The sequence below is a fragment of the Pholis gunnellus genome, assembly GCF_910591455.1.
Source record: "Pholis gunnellus genome assembly, chromosome: 23".
NCBI classification, from domain to species: Eukaryota; Metazoa; Chordata; class Actinopteri; order Perciformes; family Pholidae; genus Pholis; species Pholis gunnellus.
In genome coordinates, this window is record NC_136550.1 from 9,366,415 (window position 1) to 9,393,645 (window position 27,231).

The following is a 27,231-nucleotide window of genomic DNA, read 5'->3' on the forward strand; positions in this document are numbered from 1 at the left end:
ACAAATACAAAGCGCTGAATGTTCGCTGCTTTCATTCATGACTCGGAAATGACAAACAATGAAGCAATTGGCAGGTCCCTTCCCACACTCAGACTGCAGTTGAACCCTCAGCCGCTTGAAGAACTACCAGAGTGTGCATTTCTCGCTAGCGTTCACAGGGAAACTATGTCGGCTGATCAAAGCACAGAAGAGCTTCATGTTGGAGCTTTCTGTTCAAAGCCTCTGTTTAACTTAGAAGATTATTAATAAAGCTTTGCAATACAGCACAGCTGATTACATTAACTTCAGGAACTTTCAGCTTTATATATTCTTTGACAACCTTATTGTTATCTTAAGGTTGGTCGACCACCATCACTGTAGAGATTGTGGAAATGAGTGCTTTATTTAAACTGTGTACATGACTTTTCATTTTGTAAGACCTTTCAATCACACTATATTTACTGCCACTACTACAACTGTAAACAAAGCAGCAGCTATGTAGCAAGAATATGGCACATATAGACCATCCAATCAACCGAAATGTTGACTAAGAAGCAGCTCTGAAATGCATTGTATCCCCTTGTCTCTCATTGGATTCCAGTTTCCAGTAGAGTGTGTGTATTTTATCCAAAATGACAGTGTTGACTACTGTATTATGCTAACCTTTATGGGTTGCAGTTGCCATTAAGGTCTCTGTGGTCTTTTCCGTGGTAATCCATCTCGGGCTCTGATTAATAACATTTTTTAGTTTTAGTTTTCTAAAGCTGATTCTGATATATTTTAGACTAAATACTTACTTGACTACATATTCGATATCATTATGATTGAGTATTTTCCACTGGAGTCACATACTTGGCACTCTAGATAAATCGTTTGCTCTATTTCAAAGTCTTACCAACAGTCCAAAGACCAAAGATACAACAGAGAAAAGCAAAGAACATCAACTTGGAAAAACTGACGAGAGAATGAATTTCGACCATGTTTTGGTCGAAAAATATGTAGATAAATGACAAATATAGCTAGGTTGTAAAAATAAAAAAATAATTTCCTTTAAGAACAAACAGATTTGTTCCACAGCCAAAACACTTTTTGCACACACATTTGCCACATTGTTTGAGTCCACCGAGCATGTCTAAGCCATTTGCTCACATCTTTGCTCCTCATAATTGACTTAGTCAAGGACACCAAATTATTATAGGTATGCCTTCATTATACAGGCAAATTAAGTCAATTAAATCCCTACATGCATGTCATTGTGTTTTTAAACAAATAATGTGAGTCACTGGCGCATGTTGGGTGGTTATGGAATGAAAAGGATGTAAAAGAGGAGCAGCAAAATTTAAAAAATAACACCAAAATGCAGATAGGAGAGTTTTTTCCCCCACTGACACCACATACAATACACAACTGGTTTTCTTATCTAGTCTTTTTTAAGCAAAATCAAGTCCCAAATGAAAACTGTGTGCGAGGCTTCAAGCCACCTTTAGAGCGATGAAGAACCCCTTAATTTACCCCAGAGAGACCTTATGGCACTGATGGTTTTGAATTGAGTCCTGAAAATATTTCCTTTTTCTTCCTCCCACCTCCCCCCTCCCCCTTGTTGCTCCAGAAGGGCTTAATCCTTTTAACCAGCACCATATGTCCTGGAAGGCTGCTGGAAAACTCTGGAATCTACTTTTGCCTCTTTAACAATAGCATATACATCAAAAATGCTGAGCTGTGTCAAGTGGGCACTAGCTCCTACAGCACCATAAAAGAAGCAAAAGTTGGTGAAGGACCAACCTCAAAATCCCTACCTCCAGTTGACTTGTGCAGATCTAAAAGGGCCGATCAAAGATTATCCTTTAAGCTTGCTGTACAAACTGGAGCCTATCAGTCTAGTTGCTTATGCACATCTAATTCATATTGATTTCCAAAGGCCGATCAAGGGTGTGGACTGGAGTTTCGTTTCTGGATGGAGAATTTCTTTTTATTCCCTCTCCAGAGGTTTAACAACTCAAATTATCATTTACAGAAACGCCTCTCTCTAATCCATTATCTTATCATAGCAAGACAAACTGCCGCTGGCTGGAAACAGAAGCTAGGAAACTCCACCGTGTTTGAGCAGCCATGTCACATCACATCTCTCGACAACCTCTGAGACGTGCTCATCTCACGCTGCTTTACGGCGGGGAATGATTCCTAAATGATGGCATTACTCCTCGTTTAAAGTACATTAGTGTCATGCTGTATTCTCCTGAAATAGTATGCCTTATTCAAAAAAAAAATACAGAGAGCGGCGCATATTTTGTATTCAAAGCTCTGCGCGAGGGATTCAGCATTCATCTTTCGGAGAAATACTCCAGCTGCTGTCGTGAGAGGTGGTATAAGCACTGGAGACTCATGGTTGCACACCTGGGACTACTGAGAAATCTGCTGCAAATTTCACATTCATGGCACTAAATAAACACGCTGCTTACACAGCGATGAGCACAAGGGGGTAAAATGGGTAAGATGTATAATTAAAGCCAACAAAAGCTGAAAACTGCAGCAACATAAAAGCAGAAAGAGGTTAAAGAGTGAAGGATGATTAGCATTTCCAGCGTTAAACTCCTCTTACTCTCTAGTTAATGCGTCTCTCTAGCCACGTAAGCCTCACCATCCTTCATTTTCTCTGTCCATTTATTTCCAATCCACCAACTTTTTCCACACAATGGAAAGGGTCAGAGATGGAATCAGAGATGAAAGCGCTTGATAACACCTCCTCTGTCAGCTTTACTTACTCTCCCCTGCAGTCGTGAAAACTGACATCTCCAAGACTTTTCTCATGTCACGTTTTCCGTCTTTGTTTTCTCTGGAATTTGGCTTGACCTATTCGATGTAGCTTTTATGAGGAAACTTTAATCAAATGCTTTATTTGCTGAACACCACAAGTGGTATCCAGTTGCTGTTAACTGGAACAGCTTGTCCCTTCTGAATAAGGAGTATTTCTCGGAGAAAACAAACACTTTTGCAGGGTATCATAAAATGTGGCATTAATATCCACCATATTACCCAAAAACCTTATGAATATCTTGTAAATTCAATGCAAATGTGAAAAAAAAAATCCTAATGGCACAATTGCTTTTGTTAGTTAAAGACCAAAGGTTAAAATGAATAAGCTCAAAATCCAAATAGATGTAGTATATTTTTGATAACGTCACAGTTGATTTGTTAGCAAATTAAACACGTCCAACTAAAAAAATGACAATACATATTTGTACTAATTTGTCAGTGTAACAAAGTGAGTCAGTTGAGTTAGTTGAGAAGACTGATACCATTCTCATGTCTGCATGGTTAAAATGAAGCCACCTTCAACAGACTGTTAGCTTAGCTTAGCATGAAGACTGGAAACCTCTCCAAAAGTAACAAAGTCTGCCTCCCAGCACCTCTAAAGTTTTCTAATTAACACATACACATATCTCATTTGTTTCATCACAAGCTGAAGCATAAAAATAAGCTTACCATGATTCCTGTTTCTCCAGACTGCCCTGGATCACCCTATATAAATACAAAACAGCCAGTTAATGGAGGAGCAGTGGGCCAAGTCTTCTCTGAGAAGTTTAGAACACGCATGGCGTTTTAAAAAGATCATAAACAGCATTCTGAGTTAAACAAGACAAATATTACGGTATAGTTGAGTTCCCCATTTCTTTGAGTGTTTTAACAGCCGCTATGGTGCAACGGGGCCAGGTTGCCAAGTAGAGCTCAGCGTTGTTCTGCTCATATACCGAGTTGGCTACGAGGCATTTCATCATGCTGTGGCACCTGTATCCTTCACTGTCTCTGTCCAACAACTGTGTTCTAGTCTCTGCTTTCAGTTCAGGCCTGGCTCGTGGATGTTACTGAAGTTTTTGGGGTAGAAAAGAGATTTCTATGCCAAAGCCACGCTTGAACATTATTCCATTTTTTCCTTTGTGACGTTTACAGGGCAATTTTTGCTGTCATCCTTCTAAGGCATTTGCGGTAGGAGAAATAAATCATGGGAGAAGCACCCCGGCAAGATCATTTTAATTTCTTGGAAAAACGCAACAACTATTGCAACTGCAACTGGAAGAACTGAAAACAATCATCATCAAAAACTTGGAAAGAATCAGATAAACAACACTTAATATGTTTGCACTCCCACTGTGAACTCAGCCAAGACAATAAAGATCAGCTGGAGCCCTCGGAAGGTTTTATGGCTGAACATAATTGACAGGCCTTTTCTGTTTCTTCTTTCTCTCACAGGCAGAGATCACATAAATTAATGTGATGCCAGTGACAGGCTTAAAGATATGGAAAATGTTACGTTATAATGAAAAACAATCAAATAAACATAAATCCACACAGTGATGCACTCTCTTGGGAGCATATTCGTGTTTAGCTAAACACATCAGGGCAATGAACTGAAATGTAGTTTGTCTAGTCTTCATTAGAAAGCTTTTCATGGGGATAAACCCTCCCAGCACTGGGTTACAGTCAAATTGAATAAGAGATCATAAAGAGCTGAACTTGTTTTACTCTTAATGGAAACAATGCAGTACTTTTTAGAGAGAAAATCCCCACAATTTGTACTGGTCCAATGCCATTTTAATTATACACTGTCTGCAAATCTTTGTTCAGTTTATCCATACTTCCTCAGATCTCAGGAATCAATACTCACTGCCAAACCGGGTACACCTCTGGGTCCATCTTTCCCAGTGTCCCCTGGAGGCCCCCTCGGCCCAGGAGGTCCCGGTGGCCCCGGTGGCCCAGGTGGTCCAGCTTGCCCTTGATCTCCCTGTGCGGCAAGAAAACACATTTAAGCATCAGTATTCTGTGATATTGTTGGATCCACTGAGACTGGAGCCACTGCAGTTAAATGATAATGAAGAGAGAGTAGTGGAATTATCTCGTGGGTGGCTATGGGCTCCCTCCATTCATAACATGGAGAAGAGTTAGCATTTGAACTTATGGCGAAAACTAGCAGACAAGATGGAGCTGAATCTGATTTACAGCTGGAACAGTAATCCCCTAAAATCTAAGCATTCCTAAATGGACTTAATGAGTTGAATAGGAGTTGTACATTAGGCACCAAACTAAATTGTGGAGCTTCAATAATCAGGGCGAAAATACACTGAAAATATGTGGTCCTTTATTCTACTGGATTATTAAAAACTTGAAGAAAACCTTCAACAATCCAACATGTAAGGAAAGTACTTTAAGTAGCGCCAGGACAGTAATTCATTTGACCTTAATGAAACCTTGTTTTCTACAAAGAGATTTCCATATTTCGCTTTAACAATAATAGAAGGACAGAGTACTTATGACAGGTCTTTCTGAAGCTCCGCATGCAAACTGAAGAATGCCCAGAGAGAAGTGATTGGGTGAGACTGGGCACGACAGAGAGAGGAGAGAGGACACAGCCACTACCTTAATGAGCCGTCGCTTTATGAGCTGCTGGTCAGCAGAAAGAAAGCCATGATTGATCTTAGGGAAGACCATCTGAGCAGGTGTGTGAGGTCAAGAAGTCGTAGGTCAGAGGTGAGATAAGGTTGAAGAAGGATGAGGTCCCAGAAGGAGGAGGAGGAGGAGGAGGAAGGCAAATGCAAAAAGAAACAGATTTTGTTAGAAAGGACTGTGTTCATGAACCCCGGTCCAGTGCCTTTACAGATTGGGGGAGAAATCCACACTTTTCCAGCACGGAGGTGGTTTGATTCGGAAGTCTGGGCTTTTTTTTCTTGGAGCCAGGACCCATAATTACCACCTCAGGGGTGTGAGGGCGCCACAGTGGGCTCGCAGACCCCGGAAAAATGGGAATTTCTCCTCCTTTGTGAAAGCGCCGTCATCATCTTCATTGCGCCTGCTGCTAAGTCAGACCCCGGGAGCTGCACACACTGAAACCAGCGCGGTCGACCTTCTGAGTTGAGGTTGATTTCCAACCTTGTTGCTTTCAATGCATGCATTATTCTGCTAGTGTCCATTGGTATTAAGTGGCTTCATCCATCGCTGAAAGAATCCCAAATCCCGAATGCCAAACTGGTGGATTGAAGGATTTGTGGCGAACCATGGGCATGAGCTTTAAAAAAACATTTTGCCACTTTGGTTCATCATCGAGTATCCCTCTTGGAGTTCCTTCCATTTATTTTCGCATCAATGGACACGAGCCAGACCACATCTTCTTGCGCCAGTCAGCTACATATTTCTTGGTTGTAAAAGGCCACCTTTGCTTTAAATGGGGAACCTGGCATTAGGCATGGAACAGAGATCTTGAGTGACTGACTGGTTGCGGCAGTGGGGGAAGAGGATAACGATTGACTGGCTGTGATTAATTAGATGGGGTTTTTCCTTTGCCTAGTCCATCGTCAGGCTTTGAGACAAAGCCACCGACAGCGATTTATTTACTCCCAGTGTGTGCTGCTGAGGGGTCGGACTGAGCAGCTAGGCCGCACCACCACCGACAAACCTTGACAGTCAGGATCTGATTGCTGTGCAAAGCAGCCAGCGTAGGGAGACCAGGCAATCCCTAAAAAGGGACAAACGGCAGAACATGGCACAACACACGCATGACATTCAAACACTGGGTGAACAAAAACAGTTAGAGCAGGAAGAAGATGCATTCTACTTCTAAATATTCTCACACATTTGTATACGAGCAGTATATGCGAAATACTTCAACATGTATTCAAGGGTCTTACTTGAAAATGGCTAACATCAAATTTAACTGTCAAACTATTTTGTTTTGAGGACCAGACATTTCAGACCAACAATATATTTTAAACATTCACCATTTCAACAAGTCCAAGTCTAGACGGTGTAGAATGCATGCTACATGGTCATTGCTAAAGTAACCACTTCCTGTTTTCTTCCAAATATGTAGACAGAACATTTGGCCAGTGGATTATCTTATAACAGACTTTGAACTATATCATGCTGGTAAATTAAACATCAAGGGATTGAGATGTTCACTGGCAATTCAATCAAATCGTTTCCAATTCCCTTGTCAACAACAGACATGACGGATGTGAGCCACTCATGAAAACTGAATAAGAGAGGAGACAAGAGTGTATAGCTGGATGCTAACTTTAATCTGAATCCAGAAACACTGACATATTGTCAGCCAAACATGGTTTACAATGTTATACTCAAATAAATTAACTTTGTTTAGTTTTATTGACTTATAAATCGTTCTCATAAATCGTTCTTTAAGGGTATATTTTCCATACTTAGACATTTTTATTTCATTGCACTGCCGTGCAAACTGGTCTTTGATAGCGACACGTCTTTTACAGGCATGTTGCAGTATTAATGTCCACTGATACATGAATTGAAGCAGAGGTTGTGTTCATGGGGCTGTAGTTAGAGTGACACTCTGCTTTTACAGAGTTTGGATGTTGTCCAAAAAAAGGGAAAGATTGACGATGAACGCTTAAATGTAGATGTTTTTACCTTTAATGCTAAGTCTATAAAAGAACATGTAAAGATTGTACTGCAATGGTTGTACAGTGATTGCATATTCTCTTGTTTATCTTCATACTGCAGGTTTTGCTTCACCATAAATAACCAACCCGAATGAACAGTATTTCTCAAAGACTGGCACCCCAGTATAAACATGCCCTGTAAGAGACCAATCACCCTCCATATTAAAGTTTAAGATAAAATCTGGCCTATCCAAACATGACTTTGGTGCCATCCCTCTGGTTTTCCAAAGCTAATTCAAAAAGCATGGCTCATTAAGAATATGGCTTTCAAGGCAGGCAGATTTAATTCAGCCCTGCAGCAGAGCAGAGCAATACGCTTACACTGGAGACAATAGCCATGCTGTGTGTAACTGGGATAGAAGCGCAAATATTTCCCAAGTTATTTACAGCCTCAAATATCTGGAGGACAAAGAAGGAAAACACAAACTGGATTATGGTCAGGGGGAAACAGACTATACAAAGAGTTTAGACAGGAAAATGTAGTGTGGTGCATGTGCACACATGAATGCCCTCTGGGTTGTATCTTTTTGGCTTTTGCAATGACTTCAATACATAAGCCTGGGCAGACACTGAAGAGAAGCAACCCCACTGACTAATGTGCGTTTGAAATGTGTACAAAATAAATCCATAATTATCTGACCAAAAAAAACCTAGTTTGATCTTTCTGTGCAGAAGATTAGAGTAAAGTGGAGAAAGGCTTGACTAGGTGTGTGTTACCGCATTGCCTCTGCGCTGATGTCCATGTGTGAGAATGATAATAACACGGCGGTTGACAGAGAATCCTAACCATACACAGATTGCTTTGTTTTGCTTCTCTCCTCAAAAGCGGATGTTGGTTATTTGGTGAGGAGCTCTATTGCTATGTATTTGCCTGCAGCAAGATGACTTCAACTGTAGTCAACAAAAAGCCAGATATGAGGACAATCAGCAACAGCCGTCATAGGACGCTGGCCAGAACCAGCATCTCCACGACCACACCAAACGCACAAAACATCCCAACCAAGTGCAGGCTGAGGCATTTTCTGAATATGTGGAGTGGATTACCAGTTCTGTGCACAGATGGCTTTAATACATTTAGGAGAGGAATGATATATTCATTTAAAACCTCAGATTTGGCATCAATGTGGTTCATCAAATATATCTCAAGTGAAATTAATTTTAAGTACTCCTATTTCATGTGCAAACAGTCTGACTGTAAAACACTTCTCGTTCACGTCTGAAAAGTAAAATCCTGGAAATTACATAATCACAGTCTCTTTATATTGGGAGAACATTGAAAATTGGTCAAATCCCATAATGTGAAGAGTAAAGTCCTGGACAAACTACTCAGAGGAATGTTTCCTCTAGCTGACCCAGGAATTGACCAACCTTTGCCTGACACCTGTAGCCTGTGCCATCCCTCACAAAAAGACCACACACACGCCTTACTTGGTGACACACAGAGCCAGTAACTCCTGTTAAATATATCCCAACAGTGGAGCTCCGGTGGTGGCCACGCATTTGTTTGTCAGAACTGGCCAATTTATTGTTTGTTGCTTGTGTTTGGATGTGGCCTTTGACTTTTAAGGGCCGACAAATGGCTGACCCTGACATGTGGGGAACAGGCAGAGGAAGTATGTGACTGTGAGACCATGTGGCAATTCTCATACTGTCTTTGGCCAAAGACAAACACATATTGTATAAGCAAGCAAACACAAATAGTCTGTCCTTTGAAGGATTCTAACTTTCAATTTGTTAGATTTAATGTAATCTGGCAAACTGTGGTGTGTAGGGGACATATTCGTGACATGCTCTATTGTTTACATGTCCCTCCATATGGGTTTAATAGCCTCTCTGCACTCAGTCAATACTGGGCATGAAATGAGTTTAATTTGCAGCCGGATAGAGTCAAGGTCAGGCAGCATTTGTCCCGTTATGCCTTCATGTATTAAGGAAATCTCTCTAATACTGTTCCACTACATTTACCTACTAATCTAATGTGTAAAGTCAATATCCCATTCTGGGGAGGTAATATAATTTGCTGGTGACCTAGACTGCTTTCATGCCCCTGTAGTCCTTCATATGTGACTGACTGTGTGTTAATTTGTACCTGTTAGGGGACAATTTTGCTGTAATTGGAAGTTAATGAAATGCTTTCTTGACGTGGACAGTTTATGTATTTACTCTACAAGACAAATTGGGCCTGGCTGGTCCCTGTTAGAACTCTGTCAGCCACACTGCTGTTTCAAAATTGTAAATCACTTCACTGATAGAGACAGATGACTCCATTTCCTAGGTTAAAAGGGTACAAATTATGACCAAAACCCAAGAAATTCTATCCAAGCGGCGATAGTTTACAAAGAGATTTCCTTTGTGCCGGGTTGCAGTGGTTCAGTCTTTGCATCTATAATGATTATCCAATACTTTTCATATCATTCAAAATTAACTAAGGATATCCACAAAGCTGGAAGTGTACTTGTAGATTGTATTAAAGTGTGAAACCACTCAGAGATCCACAATCTCTGCGAACTTGGCTGTCATTTGAGGAGTGCCCCAGATGTATCGCTTTGGGACCTCTAATTGAATTTTGCAGAGCAGGTCATTGGTATTGACTTCCAAATCATAAGAATTGTGGTGCTTTGGCGTGCAGGACTGGCCTGGAGGTGAGCTGACAAAGATAATTGGCAAACTACTAACGTCTGGTTGGGCGCCAACACAGAATGTGGATCAGATCCACTTTGGAGATGGCTGGTGTTCTGATGACAAGACAAACCTCTGTTTTGTTATGTTCTCTTGTCCTTGTGCTCCAACTCCTATGTGATCTCTTTCCCCTGATGGAAATCAATTACAGGCATTTAAAGTGACTGACTCGTGATGATAACAGCAGATGCAGAGAACGTGAAAAGTGTGCTTGTACACATGTGAACCCCAGTTAATGCAATCTACTTTAAACAAACCTGTGCAGTTGCAGTCTGCTTTTCAAAGAGGCCTCATTTTGTAACCATTATTTGAGAAGAATAAGGGCGCGCTTGCTGCTAGTTGGAGATGGAGTAATTGATTTCAGAGTCACTCAAGCGCGGAAAAGCACTCACATCATCATCATTTAGAAGCTGCACTTTTATAGAAATGTCAAACTACAGAGCTGGAAATGATTAAAGCTCTGAATACACCGTGTCTTGCTGAGGATTGAAGTGAATCACGAGCAATTATCGAGAGGGAGCTAGTTGGCTTTTGATTATAACTGATATTGAGCAGATATCTTCTGCTGATGGGCAAAAGTGTGCACTCGTGTTCAATTTGAAAACAAGAGGTACAGAGAATGTCTTTTGTGTCTCAAGAAGTACATCACCCCGGGGGTATCTTGCACGTGTTCCAGCCCATTCTTGATGTAGAAATGAGCGGTGCTGAAATGCTTGTTGTATTTGGCCAGATGGGAAGAACACTATCCCAGGAATTTCATGCATCTCAAACCTTTTTGCCCACAATTCTGCTGGGGGAGACACACAGTCACATTCATCTAATCACAAGAAGTCAGAGTAAACCGCATACCCGTGGTCCCTGGTCGCCTTGATCCCCCTGCAGAAGGAAAGAAAAATACTTTTGAAACAGCCCTTGAAATGCAAGGGTCAAACACACACACACACACACACACACACCAGTACAATGCTAATAATAAGCAAGAGAGTCACACCAAAATCACCGAGGCATAATTTAGAACACATTGATAACGAAAATAATACAGGAACCCTCAACTATTCGTTGTGGTTGAGAGTAAAATCACTTATGATAACATAGACTGACATGAATTGGGTACGAGAGAGAGAGAGAGAGAAAGCAAGACAGCAGTGGTGTGAGGTTTGGTGGGTTTGGTGAGGAGGGGCTGAGTGTGGGCGAACTGCATTGCCAGGCCAGATTTTATGCCCCAGAGAATTTTGGCTTTCTGCCTTCATTTGGGGGTAGATCTCTGTGGACGGAGCACGATCCTGAAGGAGTTTGGTTTCGGATCAACCTGCATGGTGAATACTGCGGGTTTATCACATTAGAGTGAAACCGAACCTAAAGAACACTTTTGTTTGAAACAAGTGAAGGAAGACCAAATGTTGGACGCTGAATTATAGCCATAATCCGCCTGGAATCGTATAACTGAACACCCTTAAACCATCTCATCTGCTCTCCACCCTCCTTGTTGGCTGAGTTTCAAGTTAGCCACAGCACTAAAAATGAGCCGGACAACTTATCACACATGGATGGCAATTTTCCTCAAACAAACTTAAATGCAATGCCATAGCAATTTCAAATAAAACCGGTCTCGGAATATTTGTAATTTTTCATTGGGCAGTCGTTCCGAAACCGGATTTAACGGGGGAAACGGTTGTGAATGGCCACACTGATGCATGCTGTATTCGTCTTGGGCGGGAGGAATGCACGGAGTTGGTTTTAATTTCATTAAACTGCAGTTGCAGTGGTTCACATTGGAGACATGAACATGCATCTAATCAGCAGGACTGGGTTATTCACCACTGTCATAACGGATGCTCGAAAATCATTTAAATCTGGTTTTGTAAGCCTTGCTTATGGGTTCCAATTTATGCTTTGAGGGGCACCAAATAAGAGATCACACTGGATTCATTATGTTGGTCAGCGACAATAACCAACATCATCCGACACCCTACATTACTAGAAATCATCTACAAAGAGTGGGACTTGATGCAGATGACAACTGTGAACCGTTTCTCTGTGTTTTACTTTAGCTGTGGTTAGCACTCTCACGCTATATCATCTCAGCACAATAATTTAATAATCCTATAATGATTTATAGTCCAATTGTTGCTCACCTCATACAAAAGAATGTAATAAATACTGAATCCATTCATTGATGGCCTGTAAAACAGAACAGCTCTTCCCCAGTAGCATTTTACAAGTACTTTTAGCCACTTGTTTCCATTATGAGTGAATAAAGGGATTTTTTTTATCAACTTTGGTGTGAATCAAGGGATGACAGGGTTTCTTTCAAAGCAAAGCCACGGGCACACTTCTGTCCCAGAGTCCTGCAGACAGTGTGGTTATTTTGCATGCTCCACTGCTGTTTTATGGAGGAATGCTCAGCGAGGCATTTAAAAAGGCTCCAACTTGGACTCTGGCTTTCAGTCATTACTGTTCTGCGCTGTGGATTTGTGAACGACAGGAGGATTACAAAATGTAGGATGATATGAATGGGAATTATTGCCCCAAATGCAAAATGACACTCTTTATGGTCAAATCAACTGATGGCAGAGCAAAAAAAAATCATCATGGACTGGATATTAAAGACTGAAATGTCAACGGAATCACTTTCTTATTGAGAATTATTTGAGAAGATTGATACCACCTTCATGTTTGTACAGTAAATATGAATCTGGAGCCAGCAGCAGGATAATAGCTGTTACAGAAACAGAGGAAAATAGCTGGACAGACTTTGTTACCTTCAGATAAAACCAGGCTAGCTGTTTTCCCTGCTTCCAGTCTTTGTGCTAAGCTAGCCGGCTGCAGCCTTTAGCTCAGCCTACAAATATAAATGTTGTTCAAACTCTCAGGAAGAAAGAGTATAAGCTGATTACCCAAAATCTGGAACTACTGCTTTACGCAGTGGAACAGAATAACGGAGTAGATCAACATTATACCAGTTAATGCATCAAACTGAAAATAGAATGACTCACCTTTTCACCCTTGGTACCTGGAGGGCCCTACGAAAAGAAGAACAATGATTATCAAACTTTTTTACATCACATAAAGAGTAAGAAAAGGACAAATTATGATCCATGTCAGTTATTTGTAATCACTCTGATGCCATGACACACTGTGGTAAGACACAATACACTAGGCCTCCACTGTCATCCCCGTACCCAAAAAACCAAGGATCACAGGACTTAACGACTACAGGCCCGTTGCCCTGACCTCTGTGAAGTCTTTTGAGCGCCTTGTCCTGTCCCACCTAAAAACCCTCACCGACCCTCTCCTGGACCCCCTGCAGTTCGCCTACAGAGCCAACAGGTCTCCAGCCAAAGCCAAGGACAAGGGCTAGTCATTATGTTATTTAAATACACTCGACACTTTTACATTACACTTACTCTACATCTCACTTGTTTATAGTCCTGTTATCTGTTCGTTTGTGCACTTTATTTGATATTTTACTTTATTTGATATTTTACTGTAAATTTGATTTATGTTATATATTAATGTTATGCACCACCTGTCATGTCAAATTCCTTGTATGTGCAACATACCTGGGCAATAAATGGTTCTGATTCAGATTCTAAAATGTAAAACCAGGGTGACCAATGATGTTTTCCAACAAACAAACAGAGCTACTTAACATAGTTTGAACATCATAAACTTAAGAGGAAGAAGGGGAAATCAAAAGATTAACTTAATTGATTGAGTTTTGATGAAACTAACATGGTGCACTTTTTGACATCTCTTTCAGCATTTGATTAAAATGCCCTGCCACAGACTGGGAACCGGTACCTTATGTATTGTAGACGGCGGGGCTTATACAAACATACAATTAAAACCAAAAGCAGGCCCAAATTAAGTCCATGTTTACTTATAGGATCAAATCCAGCAATCTCCAACCAAGTATTGGCAAGCACATTATAAAAATGTGCCCTGAACACACAGCAGCTTTTGCGAGGCAGTTCTTGCATCCAACTTTTGTCAATCAGCCAGCCGGGGCTCCTGGGTGGGCTCTCTAAAAGATCATCACTGAAGTAGAGGATTTGACAATGAGGTGTTCATCCATACGCTGGAGACTAATGAGCTTATGCTTTGTAACATTTATGAACAGGATGAAGCTCAGTATGCAAGGGCTCTCTTTCTTCCTCTGATGTCGAACTTTTGGAATAAGCTAGAATTGGAAAAATCCTAACTAACTGACTAACTGACCGCTGTGACATGTACTCTGATGCTAGTCTGTATTTCACATTAAAGGATATCTGTCAGATATATTTTTCAAAAGGAAAGTACCTTTATTCTGGTAGAAAAAGTTAATATTTGAGAGTAGAACTGAATCCTCAACAATCACTTCCACCAAGATTTGGGCAATTGTGCGTCTCTTTTGCATTAGCCAAAACAATATCAGGTATGTCCTCAGGTAAAAAGAACAAGTTGTTCAGCTGTCACCAACACAACTATGGTAATAGCTCTGCGGTGGTTACTTTTCCAGGCTAATACCGGTCAAACGTGGTTTGCTTCCAAAGATATCGGACTCACAGAGAAAAGTCTGCTGACACTAATCCATAGATTGATGCCATTAGTAGAAGACCTGCGTTTGGTCCAAAGACTGAACCCAGAACAGCCCAGAACAGCAGGTTCTGTGTCACTGGAATGCTCCAGAGTAGTCCAACAGTTTTCCTCAGCCAATTTCCCACACTGCTCTGGGGGAAGTGAGATGTAGCCTACCCAGTGCCTTTGGACATGATTTTTTAATGCTCAGTTAACTATCCGTATAGCTTTATGTCGATCTATAGTTGTGCATGTGTTCCCAACTGGATCCATTCTAGGCCCAATTTGCTTTTGGTCATGCAATAAGAACCTGTATAGCAAGCATGTGTAGTGCATCGTCCCATTTATTCAAATATGAGGCATTCACTTCAACAATCCCAGACAAAAGCTGATGGGAATTGCAGCTTTAATACAAACACGTCTAAGGAGGTGGTCCTGCTGCTTACTTGTCTGGCCATACAGAGAGCCACAACACACTTGTAAATACAAAATGCGCCATTATGAAAACAATGTTTCCGATTGCGGTTCCCAAGGGGGGAATAACGGGCAACAAATTGGAATCAAATGTGACTTTTACTTTTACAATGATGTAGATGCAGTCCAGAGAGGCTAAATACGTTTCCAGCATGTTCCTAAAAATGGAAGGCAGCTAAAGAAAATCAGTACAGGCTTTTTGTTGTGGAGGAAAATTGCCTTTGGACAATAGGCTATTGACAAGCTGTTACTGCAAACATATGTACGTCTGTAACAAAGAAATACATAAATATACCCACTGCAGCTTTTTGCACAAGCCTGCTTAACATATTATATCTGGCAATGAAGTATACACATAGTTGGCACACAAGATTACTGGGCTAAATGACTGGGTTAGCTTGCGGAAAGAAATTAAAACTCTGCGTTATATGATTTATCATTCCAATAAATCCAGATTGTTAGTACAGCAACGTAGTGAAACTTGATCAAATACATGTTGAACCTCCATAACAGGGCAAAAAAACATGTGTTAAATAAATGAGACCACAGGAGATATTCTCAGCTTGATTAATAAGCCAGCAACCTGTTTGATGTTCAACTCCTTTGACTGTTTGTCAATTATTTTTCGCTTACTCTTTGGTTAATCCATTTATCAGCTAACTGTTTTAACTTAGCTTTCTCATGATTTTGACTTGGACCATGAAACATGATCACATCTGACCCATCCTGGCTTGCTTACATTGGCAACCTGTCACTTTATGAATTGATTTTAAGATATTATTGATTACATACAAAGCCCTGAGAGGCCTCGCCCCAAGCAAGTTATCTATCAGATCTCCTAATACCCCGTCTCATTCCGCACCCTGAGAACCTCAGATGCGTCATTCCTTGTTTTTACCAAGGTCCAGATTCATACATAAATGGGATAGAGCCTTTGCAGTCAGGGCTTCTGTGGAATGGCCTCCATGAGGAGATCAGGGCTGCTAACTCTGTTTCATCTTTTTATATCTTTTCGAAAACCCACTCTTTTAGAATTGCTTTGCTGTGTTAGAATTTGTGTTTTACAATATCTTAGTTCATTTTTTCTCAGTTTTTTGTGTTTACTTTGTACTTTCAGTTTATTTTATCCTCATTGTGTTTTAAATTAGTTAGTTTTTTTAGTTTTGAAAGTTGTAACCGCAATCAAATTGTAATTCCTATTAAATTAATCTTCCCACGTACCTCAAAGTAACTGCAGACATACCCCTGGTTGTTTATCAGGGAGCTAAGTAATGCTATCAGACATTTGAGTCTTCATATGACTATTAGAAATGTTATCTTTTTGAAACTGCGTAATGGTTGCTAAATTCTATCGATTCAATTAAAACTTCACTCCGCTGCATTTAGTGGAAGATTTAACCTTCGCAAGCGGAATGCTGCTTTTAACACACCTAACCATATCTTGCACAAAAAAAAAAAACATGTTCATTTAGCTTCCATCTGGTCGTAAAGCACGTAGGAAAGGATTTCGCTACACAGTCTGCACCTGCTCATTAAACGGCCCATCATTTGCACATCACATGGACAGACAGCACCACTGGAGCTTTTCCAAAATGTTTTTAGCCAGTACAGTGAGAGTCTTTTATAGAGACTATTAAACAGCTCTCCTGCAAGGACCATTTCAAAAGGAGCGAACTGTACTACAGTACATCTGCAGCGGGTGTCTACTTGTCGAGCAATCTCTGCAGCTTTGTGGTTTCAGTCTCCCTTAAGGAAGGTTTCTAATCAGCACCTGTGTATGCTTTCCACATCTTTTTTTTTTACTGCTTCTGCTCTGGCTCTTCTTCAAAAGCAGCCCTCCAGTAGGTGCTCTGTGGCTCATCAGGCTGCTTCTGTTTGATCAAACTTGCTCACTGTGCGTTACTTTGTTAAAGATGGTTCACCCTAAAGTGCCTTTGACACCATTACATTCAGATCACACTCGATTCTTGAATGGCCACATGCATATCTAAAAAAACGGCAAACTCATTTATGATGCTTGTTAAACCAATAGTTATACAATTCATGTTCAGCAGCTGGCTTTCGAGCACCTGGTTACCTTAGCTTAGCATAATGATGAGAAAAGGGTGAACCAGTTAGCGTGACTCGCCAGGGCACAGTAACTTCCTGGAGTCTACTCTTCAGTGCGAGGTTGCTCGTCATCCAGCGATAGTCAACCAAAAATAGTCCGGCCCTTTACCCCCTGTAAAACCACAACTTGCTGTTTTTACACTTTGCTCTTGTACAGATTAAACCAATGAAATACAAAGTGTTGATTGGTGAGCTTTAGTGGTCCTTGCTGGACTTTTGGACAGAGCCGGGCTCGCTCTCTCGCTCTGTTTCCAGTCATTATGCTAGGCTAAGCTAACTGCCCGCTTGCCGTAGCTTTATGTTTATAGATCATAGATCTTCTCATGTAAAGCTCTGCAATAAAAACATAAGACATTTTCTAAAAATTGAAAACATGTTTTATTCCTTTTAGCATATTTCCAAATAGAAGCTAAGAATATATATTTTTTAAACATGTGTATCTTGGATTTGGTGTACAGACATTTCACTGTTACTGTAAGGGGGCTGGAACAATTATTTCACAGAAAAGCCTCTCAAAGATTTGTCCATGTAAGGGTGCTGAAAAATAATATCTGTCTGTCATATGTGTGGTGGTAAACAGAATGTAGACACTCCCAAAGCACTTATTGGAAATGACACATATCACGTCGATCTAAAGCCTCACATCTTCTGCAGCTTAACGCTGACCAAACTTATGTCAAACTTCCATCATGAGATGATTTGTAACGGAGCATCCTGTGTGCATGATACTGTCAAGTTTTTGGTGGAGCACTGGATCAGGATTCAGCTTTTTTTCTATCCATATACATGACTAGCCTCCCAGTCTAAGCCAAACCATGACCACTGTCTCCAATGACCCAAATGAGCTGTATGGTATGAAAAAGAAGAGTGAAACCCACTGTCACCTTTAAAACAGAGTAGGGGAGAAATATGGAAAGGTCTGCAGAGAAATTTAAAAACGCTAAAAGGGAACTGGGGCCAAACCCGCAAGCGACATGAACATTGCCATTCAAATCTGACAATGCAAGTTACTTCACTTCATATAAAGAGTAAATGAAGTTCAACAAAATGATCCTGGCACCGAGGTACTTTTCATATGTGGCTCCTGCAATGCAGAATATCGAGATGTGAAAATGTTGCACAACTAGATATCCATGTGTTCTGTGTTGGTCTGTCCTCGACTGCAGAAGTAATATTAGAATTGATCTAGATTCCATCCTTGTTTCATGATGATGTGGTTTCTCTTTGTTTCATATTCTATGTCAAACTAATTATCTATGTGCATCCAAATGCCTCTGCATTTACATTTCTTATGTATTAGCACACTCTCAGATCACTTAGATGAGGTATCTCATCCCGTGACCCAAGTATGGAAGCAGAGAAAAAGTTAAACCGAGCACCATCGATGAACCTTACTGGTATTACGCTATATTATTTATTATTAAGGTACTATATTTATTATTTATGGCATTTGACCAGCCCCACATAGTGAAGTTTTGTTTGTGTCATACATGCACAAGGAGGCGAATGCACGCAAGCACACAGGCAATGCCATACAATTTCCTCATGCCTGTTTCACGCTATTCTGCTGATGCAAGACGTGGTTGTTGTAATCTGCAAAGAATCGTGACAATGTGCCCGGAGTAATGTTTACTGAGTGCAACATATTTTTCTTTTCTTACCAATATAAAATATTTTCAAGGAAAGGAATTAACTTTCTTGCTCAACTTATGCAGATGTTATAGTCTTGGTGATGGTATTCAGCTGCAAGAAGTTGACTTTGACATCGGAAATGCCAAAAAATAATAAAATAAGGTGATTAAGGCCTGTTACCAACAAAGTGAAATTTCTCATCTATCACAAAACACATTTCCAGGCAAAGTCCACTAACTCACGAGGTAAAACTTCGGTCAGCCTAATTTCACAATAACTCGCATAGAAGGGAAGACACTGGGTATCCATTATTCACATTCCTACTCTTCCGTAATTTACTAAAACATGATGAATGAAAGCTTGACAGTGCGAGGCTCATTGTGCAGTGCAAGGCGAAAAGGCTGGCTCGCATCCACAGCTTTAAGCTGTTGTTGACATGAGCGAAGTCATTCTCGGGGGTTTGGCTGCAAGTTGCTGAGACAATCTTGTGCCGCAATCTACCTAATCTAGATGCAAAACGTCAGGAACAGGGGATCTGCATGTAACCTCCGTCTGGACTCGGGTGTATTCGTTTTCATCACAGCGACCTGTTAAATGCGTCGAGGTCCAGAAAACCGATCAATCAAACAGAGCTCATATCCTCGCTGCAGAACCTGGGCCAACGGGGCTGGCAGCAGTTGCTGTAGCCCGAACTGCCGGCCACATGGATCCAATCATCTCACCCTGGAGCACTGGCATCTCAGAGCACAGGCCAACAACTACCGCTTTTACAACCTTTTCTTTACGGCAGGCAGTTTTCTCACACAGCTCCACAATATTAATAAACATGTGTGTACACAGGAAGTTAAGCAAAGCAAATCTCCAGGCACCAAGTGTTGACAGGGAATGAGGGGGAGGCAGGTGAGGAGTGCTGCTCACCACAAAAGTGGGAGCAGGGCCATAGTAAAGGGTTTGAAAAGACTAAACCCCGACTTACGCACTTCACGCAGTGAAGTGATGCATCATGTTTGCCAAACATTGAAACTGAGAGTTCTAGATTTCACAACAACCTGGATTGAGTTCAACCTGGCTGTTTTAAATGAAAAAAAAATCTACATTTTGGAAAATATGTTTGTGAGTGCAATCGAATTAAAATTTTCTTGCCAAAAAACGCTGAACTCTTCTTTCAAAGATTACAATCTACCAGCAATGAGGTGTTTTGAAGAGTGATTCAATGGAAAGAAAGTAATGTAGCCTTCATTTTCTCAACATTTGCCATAACCTCTCCACCCAGCAAAGTTGAAATATCCCATTTGGAAACACAGATTTTATTTATTTATTTATTTGGAAATAGTGGTACGTTAACTGCAAAATGTATATTAAGCTGTTTGCAGTTTAAAACCTACTGTGGGCATCATTGGAAGTGAAATCTACTCAATTTTTTAACATGCACAAATCTGGAACTGAGTAAAACACATCCAGTAAAAACAAATATCTATGTACACTTCCATTTGTTAGCTCTGCATAGGCCCTGGGGGGACTTTTTCTTCTTCTAACTAACACAGGGATGTGAGTAATCAGAGCAGAATGGGCAGAAGAGGACGACCACAAGTTACTGGTGCTCGTCGGGGGGGGGGAATCTGGACGCAGAGGTTAGGCAGGGATAGGAAAACCACACTGGAAAACTGACTTGGGAATGGCATCTGGTTCCCATATTCACAGTGTATCACAATTAGCCGGCATAAAATGACTTTAATGTGTGCGTATGTGTTTGTGCGTGTGTTGTTATGTGGATGATGTTCCTGTGGGAGCAGGGACGCTGTGAACTGAAGCAACTGAAACTGATGGGTGTGACTGGTTATAGGTGTCTGTTGTGTGAGAACAGTGTCAGGGTGCAAATCAAACATGGAGGAGATACTAATTCACAATCTCAATAAGGGAAGGTCTCGTCATTCCTGAGGAGGGGAAACATTTAACCAAATTGTATCCATAAAAAGCCTAAAACCGAAGCCAATTTCTTTTTTATGTCTGCACAATACGCAACCAAAATTTCTGACCCACAACATTCTTCTCCTGGATATGAAATGTTGAAGAAGGGACAATGTTCCAGTTGAAAATAGATTTATTTAGCTTCTTCTGTTGATTCAATTAGAACCACATAGTGGCAGCTCTACATTTTTCATCATTTGATGGAAAATTCCTCTCAATCAAAAAGCCTTTTCGTAAAGCTGGAGTGCAGCACTTTTACATATAAATGACAATATAGATGAACACCAGTTACATTAAAGCCCTTGCCAAATGAGTTCACACAATGCTGATTAAGCCCATCACCAGGGAAAGCTCCCTGTATTTTGTAGTATGTCGGAGTTCTAGTGTCTGCTCTCTGTGGCTACTTTCCCGCCCTGCTACACCCCTGATGCCTTTTATGTCAACCAGTCAGATCTAAAAGGCAGCTAGCAGGCTTCCTATGGCAGAAAATCTTAAGCATAAAAGGCTAAGGGCAGGCATGGATGTGGCATTAGTGTTCTTGGAAAGGTTGGTATTTGTAAAATACTGGTGAAAAGCAGAAGACTTGAAGAGAGATTAGACGGAGAACACGCCTGCATGCATCCTCAGCACACGTCAACAGTTTTTCAACTTAAAACTGCAAGCATTGCAGTCATACTGTGCTAATTCTCTCACCACGCCAAGATAATGACAGTTTCAGCCTGCTCAGCCAGCCAACGTGCACTACTAATGGCTTCAAATCACTGTGAGTCAAGCTCTCGGTTGGCCTGAGTGCTGCCTCTCGTCACTTGCTGACAGACAAGTGCTGCTGATGGGCACAGCATGAGCAGAGAACTGACATCTAAAAAGGTCAACCTCTTGAGGTTGTCACGTCCAGTGCCAGTAGGCCTCCTCAGGCACCACTGCCTTTATGAGCCCAAATGAACAACCACGTCAGATAGATCCACTTGCAGCTCTTGGCGAGCCTCTCACACGCCGAAGCCTCTGAGTGACTCCATTCTGCGTCCGTGCTCTGATGTGAAACTGTAAATGGGCAGAGCAATAAGTCTAAATTATCACAACACCAGAGCATGCAGAGCCTTCCCTTAACTCTAACTAGTCTCACTTTCAATTTCGAAACTTGACGCCTTCTCCACTTCCGTAGAGAGAAAGTGATCAAAGTCCAGCTGGAATATGTTTTATTAACAGGTGTGGAGCTGCGGCGCATAGCAGATGAAGGATGAAAGGTGGAGGGGAGTCTGGGCTCCTCTGCTTCACCCCCACATTGCCTGTAATCCCTGTAGCACAGCTGCATAATTCATACGCTGTGACAGTTCATACTCAACCTGCGTCTCTGGAATCTCAGCTTGTGAAGCAGGGAGGTGGAAACTACTTGTCAAATACAGACGCAGCCAGCTTTATTTACCTCATGGCTAACATGACCGACTTGTAACTGGCCTGGCTTGAGAGTCCAGTGTGGTGCAGAGGCATAGTGAAGTGGGTTTGTTATTCCAACATTGTATCGTTTTCAAATATTTCCCCTTCCATCTAAGCCGATTTCAAAGCATACAAGTTTCTTTCTCTTTCTGTATAATTTAAATTTAGCATGGCATACACAGTCTGTGCTAAAAAGAAGTACAGTCGGCGGGCGGGTGGTGTTAGTGGGTACTCTTGTGCAGCCCCAGGGATGGTGTTTTATGCTTGATTGGCGCTAAATGGTGTGCGCGCACACACACACAGCGGTTGGTGCTTGGGGATTGATGTTTTGACACGGGCCGGTCTTGAAGAGCCGCAGAAATATGAGAAAAGACGATTTTTTTTTTTTCAAAAAAGAAGCAAAGACATGATAATTCTTGCCTCAGCTGTCATGTCACAGACTTTAACTTTTATGTAGAGCGAAAAAACATTTCTCTGGTTTCAGTAGCAAGAGGAGGCAAAATACTCAAAATCCCCTCGACCCATATCTGTAACATGTCTCCAGTAATAGTTTTACAATGTGTCTGAAAGACAAGAGGAGATGTCCAACTAAACATCACTTGACAACTGACCCCCTGATTCCAATGCGAAATTGACACAAAAGCCCAATCCGTGGAGGAAAAGTAAATTACTTGAAAGCAAATCACTTTTCCATGTCTTAACGCTGCTCGCGAGCCACGAATGAAGATCTTTCCTGATGGGCTTTGATTGAGGAGATCTAATTTCCCCTTCTGTCACTGCAACTGCAGGTCCCTGTCCATTCATCGGCGGCCGAGTAACGATTAAGTCACAGAGATCTGTAATGACCTCAGCAGAGGTTGTTTTTTTTTGGTTAAGAGGGGCTGTGTACAATTTACACAGTGTTCCCAGAGTTATAGAGGGAGTTGTTGAATATTCATAGAGACGTGTCCCCCGCCATCCACAGGGTGGGCATACCAAATGAGGAACCGCATGAGGTCACTTCACTTACTACTGTCTCTTTTTGAAGAAAGTTTTTTTTTTTTTTTTCGGAAACAGATTTGGTTACCATTGGGTGAGTCATTGTCAGATCATTGCAATTTTTTCAGACTGTTTTTGAAGTCTGTTTTTAGAAATGCAGTCAGCCTTCAGGTTTTTATGGTCTGTATTGCACATTAGAACCTTTTTGCTTAGTGCAGTAGAGGTTCTGCTTAAAGCTGGTTGCTTTTCCTCCAGTAAAAAAAAAAAAAAGGACCCCTACCAAACATTTACAGCTCCTTCTGCTTCCTATAATGACTTCATCAGAGCATTGTCAGGTACCTAATGGTTGTGCACTGGATTTACTACGTCTCACCCAAAGGAACAATCCTCCAGGTACCAAACAAAACAGCCAGCCCATACATTTACAGGCAAATCCAACTTTTCAGAGAGAATACTTTGCAGGCTCTTGAGACATCTCACAGTATGATTGTTTATGTCAGATGTACGGCCTGGCGAGAGAGTCGGAGACGCGAGACCACCTGCACTTACTTACATCCCAGAACCCCAGGAGCGGGCGTCTCAGAAGGCTCTGAGGATTAACTTACAACTTTTACAGCTCAGTCGGCACACGCTATTATACCTATTCAATCACACATGCCTCTGGACTATAAATAATTTTAACGGCGCACACGCATACAGAGCCCGCTTGACCCGGTTATACAGCGAACTGTCACAATCCTCGGTGCTTATGCAAGTATGGGTTTGTCTTCATCTTTGGGGAAACTTTGAAGTTTTCCATCTGTTAAGGGGAGTGGATCTGTGATCACCCGGCAGTGTAATGAGGTGAGATAATCTGGTCGGGTGCAGGGATCTGGCAGGGATGGCAGCAAGAATATTACAAACCAGACTGCCCAAATGATGGAGACGAGGGTCCCCATTAGGTGAAGGCAGGGATAAAGAGATTAATTTAATAATAGAGTCTTACTGTGTGGTACAACGGAGATTTCTCAGCACATTTGTCATAGTCGGATGTCTTTTACATCAATCGTAAAAACATAGTTTTATACTTTTTTAACATCCACCTAGTACAAAGTCTAAAGCTCACTAATGAAAATGTTACATCTCCTTTGTTTAAGCTGCGCAAAAATCCCAATTTGTAGTTTTGGAGTCTCCACTGGTTACCTGGCAACCTAATGGTTACAGCAAGGGAGCCCAAAAATGTACAACATTATGGTTTTATGCAAATATTCCCCTTTCATGTAAATTGTCCCCGACTTCAAAACAGTGAGGAAGCATAAGCTGAACAGCATCCTGCAGTTATGTTTGACTGTTTTTACCTTCACATGGGTATCACAGTTGGGGAAGATGTGAGGCGGGCATACTTACAGGAGGTCCTGAAAGAGAAAGAAGAAAAAAAAAAGCACTTAGTGTGTTTTCAATCAGTGATCAAACAGACTCAGATTATCAATGTTCCACTGAAACCACATATCCAAATAACTCAGATGGGAAATCAGGCTCTTGCTGAGATTTAGTCCTTTGGGAAGGAACATTCGATAAAGATGCGTTCACTGACTATGCAGAACACACAGACATTCTACTTCAGTACAACTCCAACATTCCACTTCTATTGCTACCGACAGTACGGTTTACAATACACTGTGACAAAAGATTCCAATCTATTTTCCGTGCAGTCGGAACAATGGCCACCAGGCCTGGTGATCACATTCTACATTCGTAAGTCACTCTAATTTCACTACTACATGGGGTTGCACGCTTGTTAAAAAAATGCTCCCACGTTCTTGTGAGGTGACACTCGTCTTTTCCCCAATTACTGCTGCTCAAAGGACTGTGTGCCAACGCACTTCAGGGCCCTGCAAATCATTTAGGGTCTTTAGGTTCTTATTAAAAAGGTACCCAGCTGCTTTAACCCGAAAAAAAAAAAAAAAGGGGATTATTTTTTTCTTTACAAGTCCTATGTCCTTGAACTGTTCTTCTTCATGACCAGGGGAAAGTCGAAATTATTCCAACAGCTGGAGCATTTAAGGAGCCGTATGTTTGAGGCTCGCTGGGCTGCACTTCTGTAGCGATGTTTAATGGATCGTTGAGTTACAGTAGACCACTTAGCTTTTAATAAACCTGTCCCACTGTGTCGAATGGCTCAAAGTTTTCAACGAGCAATTACGGGAAATCAAAGGAATTATGTGATTAAAATGTGCAATATGCTGCAAAGCACATAATAGCCACCTCAAAATGTATGCATTCTTAAATTTGATGGCCTTAGTTAGACCAAAAACATTATTTGATGAAATATAATCCATGTAAAATGAAATAGTCTGTGACATAATGTTAAATAATCCACCCTCAAAGCTCCCTTTGAGTTTCCCTTTCTGTTCCCACACTGGCACCCCGAGTCATTTCCTCCACCGCTTGTCAAACTCCTGCTTTTGCTAACCAGTCACCAGCGAATGGAAAGGTTACTGAACTCGCTTGACAGGCATTTCATTGAATGTGTGATTGCTGACACCACGGTTTTGCTCTAACATAACATAAAGGCTAAAGATAGGATGCAATGGTGGCTTTCTAACTCACTTTGTAAAAAGAAAAGTCAGGCTTTTGTTGCAAAGAAAGAGGCACTTTTCTTCATGCTTGACACTGATGCACCACTGTATGTGGTTAAATTGGTTAAATTGCTCAACCGGCTCACGTTGAGCATCAATTCCTCCTTTTGTGAAGGCAAGGTCGTCATATAGGGAAAATATGGGTGGGAACTTTTTACACTTTCCAGCTTTGGCCACCTGCTGGAACAGTCTGAGAGTGTTGCTTTCACTGCTACAAACACGTTTTCATCCTAAACTGTCATGCCACACTTTCCATATGTTACGGGTAGACAAACAAGAGATCCTAATAAAGTATCCCATTCATTTTTTATGAATAGGTAAATATCACCGTGTCTTGTTCTCTCTGTCAGTTGCAGCCAAGTCTGGGCGAGAGCATTCCCTTCGCCTTTGTAGATGAGTAGACTGCAAAACACCTCACCCTGAATTTGTGGGAAACTTGCTGCGGCTTACTTACTTTTGGTTAAAGCGAATCATGAATTAAATATGCTTTCCTTCAACATCAACCAGTGTTGTGAACTTAAAAGAGGGAAATTGGATTTGCAGAAGGCTCCCAGTACAGAATGCCGCACGCCGGTGCCCGTCAAGGACTGAATTGTTCAGTCGTATAAATAATGTCTCCGAAATAATCTTTTTTTTTTTTTACGTTTTTCTCCCGTTGATCGTGTAGACCTAGTTTGCCACTGAGCTCCAATAATGCAGCATGGTGCAATCATATTTTCTTTTAAATGCTTCTATGAGTTCTACTCAGATGTTTGCTTTTTTCATGCCTGCCAACATATCTAAACAGTAAATGCAGCAGAAATAACTGAGCTATAATTGCATGCTAATATGCAGAATCACCTTTCGGGCATTTAAAGTGCCCACATTTAAAATGACATTCTCTGTACAAGGACTTTGAAAGCATTTTTTTTTTCATAAAGCCATTTAAATTGCATGAATGTTTTCCAGTGAACATACAGATACAAAAGCTGGTGTGAACACTGCATCGCTGACATTAATAAAACTCGTTCAGGTAGTTGGTACCTCAGCCTTGTTTAGTACTGTAATTTGGGCTGTTATACAGAGCGGTAAGGACTGTCATCCCAATTGTTCCCTATTGTCTTCCCGAAGGCCACTCTGCCTCTCAGGTCCAGACATTGTGATTGGGTTATGATTGCTTGCTTGTTTCCAATTGATTTGTTTTGGAGGAAGCGGTTCACGTTCTACACATTTGCTCTGGCTGACCAGGGAGAGAAAGAACCGTCTTCGCACAATGGTGCCATTTGAAATATGCTGTCATGATGGATGTTTATTTGAAAAGTTAAACGCTGTATAGACAAAGATCAGCGGTATTACAGATC

The 27,231-nt window shown here is 41.2% G+C and overlaps 1 protein-coding gene across 1 annotated transcript in view; it reads right to left on the reverse strand.

The window, feature by feature from the left end:
- The window catches only part of col25a1 (collagen type XXV alpha 1 chain), a 142,716-nt gene that overhangs the window by 34,887 nt on the left and 80,598 nt on the right, over positions 1-27,231 (reverse strand). The window contains exons 4-8 of the mRNA XM_079184868.1: positions 13,115-13,141; positions 10,968-10,994; positions 5,392-5,463; positions 4,643-4,759; positions 3,463-3,498 (exon numbers count right to left, since the gene is read on the reverse strand). Coding sequence (XP_079040994.1) covers positions 3,463-3,498; positions 4,643-4,759; positions 5,392-5,463; positions 10,968-10,994; positions 13,115-13,141 — 279 coding nt within the window. The remainder of the gene's footprint in view (positions 1-3,462; positions 3,499-4,642; positions 4,760-5,391; positions 5,464-10,967; positions 10,995-13,114; positions 13,142-27,231) is intronic.